Source organism: Zonotrichia albicollis, chromosome 1 (genome assembly GCF_047830755.1).
Source record: "Zonotrichia albicollis isolate bZonAlb1 chromosome 1, bZonAlb1.hap1, whole genome shotgun sequence".
Taxonomy (NCBI): domain Eukaryota; kingdom Metazoa; phylum Chordata; class Aves; order Passeriformes; family Passerellidae; genus Zonotrichia; species Zonotrichia albicollis.
In genome coordinates this window covers 135,252,837-135,264,559 of record NC_133819.1, presented here as the reverse complement: position 1 = coordinate 135,264,559, position 11,723 = coordinate 135,252,837, and the positions used below count along the sequence as shown (strand labels likewise).

At 41.2% G+C, this 11,723-nt stretch overlaps 1 protein-coding gene across 1 annotated transcript in view; it reads left to right on the top strand.

Moving 5' to 3' along the window:
• Positions 1–11,723, top strand: part of NECAB1 (N-terminal EF-hand calcium binding protein 1) — a 55,803-nt gene that overhangs the window by 1,206 nt on the left and 42,874 nt on the right. Inside the window, exon 2 of the mRNA XM_074555294.1 lies at positions 2,573–2,597. Coding sequence (XP_074411395.1) covers positions 2,573–2,597 — 25 coding nt within the window. The remainder of the gene's footprint in view (positions 1–2,572; positions 2,598–11,723) is intronic.

The following is an 11,723-nucleotide window of genomic DNA, read 5'->3' as shown; positions in this document are numbered from 1 at the left end:
CACAGAGTATTTCTTTGTTCCAAGGCAAACCATGGTAAAAGGCAAACTCCCACCCAAAGATCTTCAAAGTATCCCCTGACCTTGGTGAGACCTGCAAATCTTGAGACCAACTCAACCACCAACTCCAATCCACTTCAGACCAGCTCTAGTATTGGCATTATTCCACAAATCAGCTGGAATGGCATAGCCTGTATTAAAGGACTCTTTATCTAGATGTTTTCTCTAATATGCCCACGTCAACTTCCCCAACCTTTCTCCAGTTTCAAGTGAACCTCATCTGCTCATCTCCTGATTTCTCTAGCCTCCACACAAAATTGTTTAAATAAGACTTTTTATTGACTTTTCCATTCAATTAAATTTTCATTTCAGTTCAAGTGTATATTGAAAATGCAGGGTTTTCTCTTTGGTTGGGTATTTTTTTAGGTTTTTTTCCTTTTGCCTCAGAGATACCACTTGTAAAAGAAATGGGAGAATTACAGTCATACATCACAAAAACAGAAGAGAAATCCAAGTTGTCAGGAAAGAGTTAAAAAAACATTAAATGCAGCCAGCTCCCCAGTTTAACTTAGCACACTGGATTGGGAAATTGCACATGGTCAGATTACCTGATAAACTGAAAACTTTTGATTTCACTAAAGTAGAAAAGATAATTCAAAATAAAAATATTTGTTTAATTTTCAGCATTTTCTTAAACCCACGACACGTTCATATTTATAGGAAAGCAGATACCTTTCACAAACCCACAAATAGGAGGAGGCTGTTTCTGTGATTTTCCTCTTATATCTGGAGGAAAACTTTAAATCCAAGCCATGCCTGCTTCAAAGCAGGGACCGGACCCTGGGGGCCCTTCTGCTGTGAGAGCACATTCATGTCACAGATATTTTAGATATTTGGGGGTGTGCAGGTGTGTGATTACTCCTCAGTCAAGTACCCCCACCTATATAAACACATTTAAATTAGATCAGGCAGCAAGAGGTTTGTTGTAAGGCTGCACAGAAAGGGCGGCACTGAGGTCCTGATCCCCCTGAGGAATAGAATTATAGAATGATAAAATGGCATAGTTGGAAGGGATCTTAAAAATCATCCAGTTCTAAAGCCCTGCCATTGGCAGGGACACCTTCCACTAGACCAGGTTGCTCAGAGCTTCATCCGGCCTGGCCTCAAACTCTGCCATCCACAACCTCCCTGGGCCGCCACTACCAGTGCCTCAGCACCCATACAGTAACGATTGTTTTCCTTTCATCTAATCTAAACCTAATCTCTTACAGTTTGAAATCATTCCCCATTGTTCTGTCACTAAATGTTCTTATAAATAATCTCTCTCCAGAGAGAGAGACCTAATGAGAGTGATTTATGGTTGCTAAAACAACCTCTTCTGTGGTCTTCTGTCAAACTCCCTCTCAAGTGTCTAAAGGATTTTAATACTTGCTTAAGGTTGGGTCAGGGGGGTTAATTAATTAAAACAAATTAATATAAATTTTAAATAATAATTATAAAAATAATAAATACATAAAATAATTGATTTAAAATCAATTTTTAAAATTACTTAAGCAGAACATTTTACCACTCTTGACCTATGGTTATGGGACATTTCTATTTTATTGAAACTCCACTGCTACATCCCTTCAAAAGTCCAATCCTTATACTGAAAATTGAGTGTATCATTTATTTGTATAAAGAGGGAGGGAAAGTGTCATCTTACTAAGTATATTTCATATTTTATGTGCTGTAAATTTGGTTCAGCGCAAAGTTCACCATCAGTGAAGTCCTGGATGTGGGTCACAACTCTGTTGGTTTCCCTGCCAACCCCACCCTCCACAAAACAATCATGAAGGTGCTCCAAGAGAGCTGGGCACTTGGATCCATCTTGTCTGGTTTCACTTCTAGGAGCAGAGCAGCCATGGCATGTGCTGGAGAAGCTGTTTAAATGCTACTAACATTTTAATAAACCAGAGAATGTTTCCATTGCTGTCAGCTCTCAAAAATATATGTGCAAAAACATATTTTGAAACACTTCAGTGATATTTGCTGCAGCAATAGAAACTAGATTTGGAAGATTGCTTTCTTGCTTTGTCTACACTTGTGGCAGCATTTCCTGGATTATTCTCCATTGCAGTGACACTGAGTCTGATCCCTTTGTGCCACCCTGACTTATCCTTTGCTTCCTCCACCCACACAAACCAGGAGTCTTTCTCACCATCTCACATCCTCCCAGCCATCATTCTTGCTCTGCTTCTTTAAGCCACTTCTCTCAAACCTGAATCCAGTATCATGGTAGCCATGTGGTACCAGGTTTTGTGCCTGAACATCATCCTTGTAATCCATAAACAAGCTAGAAAATAAAGCTGGTTCTTGCTGTGGTCTTGGTTGTCAGTGCACACAGCAACGGAGGAGTTAAAAAAAGCTCAGCGGGACAGATGAAGATGTATTAAGAACTTTAAAGTTCTATGCAGCTTTGTGAAAATGTGATGTAGAGCCCAAACTATAAATCTGTACTAAGAAGAACATTGTTTGTTATTAACCCATACAAAAGAAAAAATTGATTCTGTTCTTTCTGTCTCTCTTTTTTAAGATATTAAGAAGAGCAGACAAGAATGGTAAGATTTCTTGCATGTCTTGCCTCTTTCCTTTGGAAAAAAAGAATCCATCATTAATTCAGCATTTTAAGTCATGTTTTAAACATCCTAACAGAAAAATCCCTCATGTCATTTTATGTTTCCTGCAGATTCAGTGCCATTTATTATGTTGTGTTGTGATCTGATCTTCCCTTCTTTAAGGACAGATCTTATGCTTTCACAATTTGACATTTGTGTTTGATTCGCACTTTGGGTACATGTGAGTGTTTTCTAGTGACACTGACTCAAGAAGGTCTGAAATACTTGTAAGAAGCTCCATCTTATCTTTTTTAACCATCATAGGCTACATCCAGAAATCAGCTTGGTTTTGTATTTTTTCAGTGTGTCAGTTGGAAGAATAAACCCTTGAATCCAATGCACATATTTATACTACGAAGCATAAGTTTTTTATTAACAAGAGAAGCATTGAACAGTGTCAAGACCACAGATCAGATAGGTTTAACCCTGAAAAGTAATTCCCAGTCCAGTCAATCCTCAGAAAACAGATACTGGGTGCATTCAATAAAGAGAAGGCAAATGGATACCATTGAGAAAATCAGTGCTAACTTACAAGGAAGAGCTCTTGGACAGCAAGGGGCTACTGTACAGTTTGGTGGTATAACTGAGCATGTGGAATAACTGTACTGTTGCTGAGAGAGAAATCTCACCTCCACAGCCCACTTCTGTTTGCTATTTCTGCCCCAGCTTAAGTGCAGTAACTGGCACTTCCCACAAGACCATGGTAGGCTCCTTCAGAGGGCTCAGGAGCCACAGAATCCATCACTGTGAGAGTTTTTTGGTAGTGTTTTCTTTGTTATCTCCCTCAGTCAGCTAGCTTGCCAGTGGTTTGCATGGGCAGTGATTGTGTAAGGAGAATTCCAAGGTGAGGGCTGGGGTGGGAAGAGGAGGAGGACTCCCTGCACCTGCAGCGTGCATCTCTAGCTTTGTTACCTGCCAACCACAGCACAGCTGTGCTGGCATCCCCCTCAGACCTGCTCGTGGTGTTTGGAATAATGTGTGTTCATCTGCCCTGAAGATTGATGAGGGTCAGAGCACGTGGTACAGAGCAGAACTCATCAACACCCTGGAGACCAAAAGAGATCCTGGAGCTTTGTGTCCCTGCCCTGGACTTTGGGCTCGTGCTGTGCCAGCCCTGGTGGATCTACTTTGGTGCTTAGGAGCACTTCAGTCCTCATTTGGGTTTCCCCACAGCTCATTACCATACACTGCTGTGAAAACAGGGGGAACAGCTCCCAGTATTGGGGACAAACCAGAGCAATACAAAACCCAGAGATATTGGTCACTGGTAGTCCTACCTGTATACATTTTTTTACAACATATTATTGGCAGAAAAGTGGCTAAATTCAGTCACTTCAGTTCTATTAATGTCCATGAACTTAAAATTATTTCAGCTTTTAGGCTTTAATTGTGTTTGCTCAACCATCAATTGCCCATGGGACTTCCACTTTGTTTATCTAGCAATGCACAGGCTTGTGCCACATTGATAGGGAGATTTGCTTCAAGACTGTGAAGTTAAGTTCATTTTCAGCAAGGTTATTGGATATGTGACTACTTACTGAAAATGCTTACACTGTTGTCACCATAAATTATTGGTTTTGGTTAATGACTGGTCTACTTGCACTTTCAGTGTCTCCTTTCTGTGCTACAGGAAATCAGCTATTGGCTTTCAGTAACAAATGCTACATTACTGTCCATGACACAGCCCTGTTAAATTCTCTTGTATACTTTTAATAGAACCTCCTCTGCTGTATTTATTCGTTTTGTGAGATTAAAATACCCTCAGAGAAAATATCATCAAAAACTTTGCTAAATTCTTGCTAGACAGCAAGGAAAAAAATATATTAAAAAAAAGTGGATGGAGCTGATAAGTAGGAGTATTGTATAAGCATTTTTACTATGAATTCGTGGACTGTGGGACTTCAGGTAAGCCTTCCACCACAAGGAAAGATAAATATTCTTGCAAAGGCAGTATAAAATGAAAGATCAAAAGAGCCAAGACATTCTACTGAACTGCTGGTACTCAAATTTGCTACAATAATTTATGGCATTTGTGGACAATTAAGAAAGTCCTTTAGCAAACAGCCATGTGAATGAAGTCATACAAATGGCTTCTTTCTTTGCCAGCCCAGGTACATATTTCACTCTGTTACTGTCCTATTTCTGGAAATATCAGCTATGCAGAAATTCCATGAGAGGATCAGCTTCATAAACTCTCTCTGTGGTTCTTATTTCATGGCTCTGCTTTTTGTGGAGCTGATCCACATATCTCCCACAAATGAAAAGGTCATATGATTTTTTCTGAAGGGAGAACAAGGCACAGGGAAGGATTTTAAAGAACTATATGGTTCATAATATTGACAGAAGCAACAGAAAATCCTGAGGGGGGAAAAAAGCAATTTCATAAAGGTGAGATGCTGCACATTGACCTTTTTGGAAAGGAGATGTTTCAGGTCTGTATGTCAAAATGAAATTTTGGTAAGGTTTGCTTTATAGAACACCACATACTCAAAGGAAAGCATGTGGATTTCACACAGAACTAATTTGGGGAAAAAAAATAGTTAAAAGGAAAAATCTTCATTTTTTAAATTTCTTTTGCTATTTCAAAACAAAATCAAATTCATTAAATTCCTCACGAAAAATAAAATTTTGTCCCTAGCCTGCAATGGAGAGAGCGAAGAAAAAATGGGAAACTGGAACTGCCAAATGCAATCTTTTCTAACCCCTCCAAAAAAATTCACTTCCCTCATCTCTCAAGAAACAGTGGTTGCCTCACACACATGTGAATGCAGCACCTGCATGTGCTTGTCTGCATGAGGTGTCTCTCTTATCCCCTGATATGCCAGGAGGGACATGGGGCACCCCATCAGCCTTGCAGTGAAATGATATCAGTTGTTGGTGAATGTCACCCAGGGGCCTCTTGTGACCCTGCAGCTGTGACATGTGCCCAATTAGAATTGCCTCCTGCCAGAATTCCCTCCTCTTAGCACAGGAATGGAATTTCAAATACAGATTACATTGCAGAAGTCCAATCACAAACAGTCTGACTGTCAAATAGATGGGGGGAAAAAGGTAATATTGTACTGAGAATGCAACACTTAATTTTGCAAGAGTAACAAGGGGAAGGTGCCTTGACACTGATGGTTCAACACTGATGCTTCAACACAGACCAAAGTCACGGAGCACCACAAAATAACTAGAGAAAAGTGCCCTGCCTTTGCTGGCATCATGGTGGGGGTCATTTTTCTTCCCATCCCACTGGGGAAGAGGACCATTGCCTTTGCCTTTTACCAGAGTCTGTCTATCATCTCCAGCTCCAGATCTCCTCTCCTGCTCTGGAAACTTGGCATGCTCTGGCGCTTGAGACTTCCCTTGGCACTTTTCAGTGTCCATCCAGTCAAATCTGCAGGGAGTGACTCCTAGCCCTATCCCCCCAGGGGGAGTAGCTCTCAGCTGTCTCTCCACAAAATTCAAATTGGTATTTGATTATGGCTTTAACAAAGACCATAACTTAACAGCTCCTGCCCCTAAGCTCTTGGATGCCTCTAGGCCCTAAGGAGGGCAACTCTAATATGACAGGTTTGGAAAAGGTGGTTTGTATATAGATGTTTTCATTGATTTGCAGATAAGTAAGCTGTTAAGAAAAAGCACTGAGTGAAACTATACCTCAAACACTCTTAAAGCTCCTAAGAGGAAGATATTTAAAAACATCATTGGTAATATCTGCCACAGAAGCAGACATTTTTGTAAAAAGCTAAAAAGCCTGAACCATAAGGAACACTGTAAACAGCTTGCTTCAGGCATGACTGCAAACAGATGAGGGAAAATTTTAAAAACTGACTAAACAAACGAAGACTAAGGCTCCATAGTTGACGAACCTGAATATCAAACAACCAGCAGACTTGCAGCAGCATGTTATTGATGTCAGAATCGCTGCATTTATGTCTGGTTTAATTTTTTTTCTCTGACATTTCAAACAAGCACTCACTGAAAGCTTTTTTCCCCTAAAATATATATATATCCTTTTTAATGTATTTGAACTAGGATCTATGAAATGAAAAATAGTCAGATAAGATAATCTTTGAATTCTGTCATATTCAGTACCCCTGATGTCCATGATACAGAGCAGGCACACCAGGCTTTTAGATGTAGAATTCTGAAACTGTATAAAATACTGCGATTATATATGCAGCATATTGATTACAATAATCTGAGGATTTCAGCCCAGCTCTAAAACCGTGCTAACATTGGCCTAACAAAAACTGTGGGTCATAATTAAAGGATTCCTTAAAAAAAGGCGAGTGCAGCAGTAGCACCCCGTCCCTTTCACTGGTGTCAGTGACCAAAGGGATTGATTCACAGATCATAGGCTTTTGAGTGACCAACAAGATTTCCAGAAAATAACCAGAACACCTCTGAAGTGCACCTGTATGATCATCAGGAGGAAATCTTGCAATGCCTACTCCAGAGTCAGCTTTGCAGAGACCAGAATAGATGTTTTCCTATTCATTATTTATTGACAGTGCCTTTTCAGAATAAAAACTGACTTTTCAGGTGAGTCTTCTACCATCTGTGCTGGCTCATGTGTCTGTAGGTGAGCTCTGGCAAGGTGAAAGCTGCCTCACTGCAGCAGTCCTCAGACTGGGATTTCTCAGTGGCTCTAGCTAGTTTACCAGAGTGCTGGTTCATACTGTGCCTGAGGATTAAGGGAATATGCCTCTGATAGGCAGAGAAAGCACTTTGGAAAAGGGATCTCTGGAAGCTTCCCTAAAGTGAACCGTCAGAGTTGACCTGCAGGATCTCAAGATTGCCACTTAGTGGGTTAAACTTTTTTCCTAAGAAAAATTTTGGAGTTATACCAAAGCAAAGAATGCAAAGTCCTTGATTTCAACATTTTTTATCTAGGCCAGTATCTCCTAACCTGTGGCTATAACATCCTGTCATCTCATGAGGTCTTCAGCTAGCCCAGAGACTGCCCCAGAAGCTCTGCTCAGTGGCAGCTGCATCAGTGCACAGGCTGTCCCCTCCATATGGTCTGGCCAGAGAGGTCACAGCATGACAGGGTCACACAGCTCTTGTGTGACCTCCCTGGAGAAAAACAGCAATGTGCAGGAATCCCTTGGGGAAGCTCGATGCACCACAATACCCAGAAGAGTCAGGGCTGAGTGGCCCAAAGTGGCCATGTTTGAGCTAGAGATTTACTGAATGACTTTGCAAAGCACATTTTCTAAACAGAAGCCAGAGGACAGAAATTCTCTGAACTGTAGCATCCCTGATTTAAGCTCCCAAGTTACTCAGTGAATGGATTAGTAGGACAAAACCCTTGCAGTACATCCCATGAACTCTCACCACGTTGCTGTTTGCTTCCTGACCATCTGGATCCACTGCAGACATGATCCTGCATCCTGTTCCAGAGCCCAGGCTCAGCCTGGGGTGGGATTCCCCATCCACCCCCCGCATCCTTCAAGTGCTGCATGGCTGGAGTCTGTGCTACAGATCCCCAGAAACATTTCTGTAGAAATAACCTAAACCCTCTCCCTGTTAGCCTTGGAATCACTTGGTTACTTGTGTGAAGCTTTTCTAGCATAAAAGATGGAATAATGGCTCAAAATGCTTATTTCTGATTTTATCAACATACAATATAGATCAGTCAATAAAAGCTTAGTGCACTTGCCCAGACTCTTTAAATTTGCATCCATGTCTGTGCTTTTTCTGATGCAGCCCCCTTATGATTGGGACCTAGTGGATATTATTGGCATGCTAGCCTTGGCACACTGAAATTTGTTATTTTGGCAGATCTTTCTTGCTCTGATTCCAGCCTGTGTGCCATATGTTAATAAACCACATGGGTTTCATCTTTTTGCATCTGGTTCAGTCCATCTATGTCTGCTGTGATGTGCCCCCTGGCACTACTTTGTTTTCTCTGTGCATAGGGCAATAGCAGTCCAGTAATCTGTTCCAAGCCCTTTACAGCAGGTGGGGACTGTCAGTGCCTTCCAAAGGACACGTCCCACTGCAGGTCCCCAGGAGCAGGTGAGCTCGGAGGAGGACCCACGTTCACACTGCCTTCCCAGTGTGTTTGCTTCAGCCACACAGGCTCTGTGGCTCACGTGAAACACTTGAAGGCTTTAGGTTCTAAAAACGCAGATGGATTCAAAAATCCATAAAGGGCTGTCAAAACACCCACAAGAGAAACTGAGCTCCCATTGAGAATTGTGAGGGCCTGAATGGGTCTGTGTTTTGGCCCTTGGCTTTCCTATGGCAGAAGTGACTTTGAGTACTTTGAGTAATTTCCTAGTCCCTGTTGTACCTTCCTGGTGAATAAATACTTTCTGCCACAGGGAGTTTTTCCATTTATTAATATCATTTGTTGTTATCTCTTCTTCCTTTCCTAATTGTTGGCCTACAGGGACAGAGATCTGTTCTTATTGATCTGTGCCTATAAACAACCTCACTGCCCTGGTAGAGTGCATGCTGCCAGCCTGGAGGCAGGTTTGGTGTGGCCACAGCTCTCTTCACAGAGAGCAGCAGGCACAACTTCCCAAGGATTTTTCCTGGGAAGGCAGTGAGAAACACAGAACGAAGAACAGAAAACAATTCTTATCTCTATTCACTGCTCCTGTTGTTGCACATGTGGAATGTGTTATGGAGATTGCTTACCCAAAGTGATTTGGTTATTGGACACTGGTGAATGTTGTTTTGATTCCTTGGCCAGTTGGGTCAAAGCTGTGTCCTGGCTGTCTCAGACAGTCACGGGTTTTTCTGTAGTATAGTACAGTATCTCTTTAGTATATTTTTAATATAGTATTAGTGTAATATAGTATCATTTATTAAAGCAATTGTTCAGCATTCTGAATCATGGAGTCAGAGCACTTTATTCCCAGCTTCAGGGACTCCCTACAATATTAGGTTTGGCACTGTCTGATTGGGCCAAGACAGCTATGAGGGCTCAGTTATCTAAATCACATCCTCTTAGGTCAGCCCCAGGATGAGCTTCAGCCAAGAGTGGTTCTCTCCTGTGATTGCCAAAACCTCCTACATGTGGCTCTTCCAAGTGCCATAAGTGCTAGGGTTGCCATTCAGCCATATGAGCTCCATCTGATGTGGCTCCTGCTATGAAAAAGCTCTTTTTAAACTACTTAGAAAGGCTCAGAATCCTAACAGAATGCCCTAAATAGGGGAGAGTGGAAATGGTTTAGTTGTCCTCCAGCATTTGCTGGCATCTCTGTGAGACATCCTTCTTCTCCACATCACTGTAACTTCCTTCACCAGCTGTAGTCTCACCATTTGCCATTATCTTTGTGCACACAGTCTCCAAATACTTCTGTGCCCTTGTCCATTATTTGCTCGATACATTTTAGCTCACTGAAATCACCTTTCAACTGAGACACTGTGTGTGATTTTCCTCTGTCAGATATGCTATTCTCTACTGAAGGCATCAGCTATCTAAAGAATATCCTAGAGATTATATTAGCATTTCTGCAACCAACTGGCTGGGGGATATCCCTTGGGCATATTATACACAGAAAGACATCTACTCAATAGACAGGTGAATGTTACTGAAATAAATGTGAGAATGCAATTGTAACATGGACGAAGGCTCCTGTAAACCACTGTGTGAATCTGTTTCTAAATTTGCAAGTGCAATGTGGGGAAATTTATTTTATTGCTTATATTTTCATTTTATTTACTTGTCTGCCGGTTGAGAGACAAAGGAGAACGGGTGACTGTGCCTGCTTGTGAAGAAGCCCTTCTTTTGAAAGATGTCAGAGAAGACAAAAGATGTCAGAGAAGACAAAAGCAAGCAGGTCTTGCAAAACAGCTTCTTAAATAACATTGCCAAGGCAAATACAGCTGAAGGTTGATTTCCCTGATGGATGCATAGCTTCAGAGAAGTTTATTTCATTACTCATCCTTCCCCTGTCACTTTGCCAGTGGCAAGGATTGAAGAATCTCTAATAGAGGTTTCTGCTCAGCACTTAAACCAGATAGCATTTATCTGGGCACTCCAAGGACGCTGAGGTGTGCCCAGGGCAGTGCTGCTGAGGACACATGACACAGCCTTTAAAATAAAAGCTATTCTTGACAATAAAAGCTATTTTTGACAGTTGAGGGGGGAAAAAACTAAACTGTCTAGGCAAAAGCATCTTCAGTTTAACAGCACAGGAAGCACTTGCTCAGCGTTGAGTCTGAGCTTCATGTGAGCACCGAGGAAGCACAAGGATGGCCACTGGCAATTAAACCTGCCCCAGCTGCTCTGGCAAAACAGTTACACAAAATCAGAGAAATGCCCTGGATAATCAGAGCTGTTTTTTGGTGAAAGTAACTCTATGAAGTCTGTAAGTACCAAATAGGTTCAAAAAGTCCTTGTGTTTTGCCAGAAACAATCTCAGTGATTTGTCACTCAATGTCAATAACATTCAGGATGTTATTAAGAATAAACAGCAATGAACCAAAAGGCAAGGTCTGCTCTTGGATGACAAAAAAATAAAGAAAATAGCTAAAGTACCCAGTCTGTTGGTGGATCAGTGATTTTCTGTATTAAGATAAAGCCAATGATCCTGAAGGGCTGAAACAGACTTGTTTTGTATTTACCCCTGGCTGTTCTATGGGTAAACTCGTGTGTTTATCTCAGAAAAGTTGCCAGAAGTCACTGGGTATTCTCAGTCACAAGTATTCTTGAGTATGTGTATAACTTGCATGCAAATCAGCCTTCCCAGCAACGGATAAAGCTGCAGAGACAGTTTGATTAAGCAATTGATGGTATCTGTAAGAGCCAAAGGAAGCTTATCTGTGAGAACGCTCAGCTCAACACACTCAATATTTGATATTCCTTTTCTGTAACCAGAGCCAAATGGCAAATGTATTTAGATTCTCAGCTAGGTAATCATTGCAGTTTTGTGCCATCTTGGAAACATTTAGGAAACATTTCTGGCTCTCAAAGATCTTGACATTTTATTTTGATTGTAATGATGATCATCTCCAGCTACACTCTGTCTTTTCATATTAAACATTTCAAAATGGTTTTGTTGAAACAGACGTTTAATTTGAACAATTTGAAACCTCTTCACAATATCTGAAGCCATATAT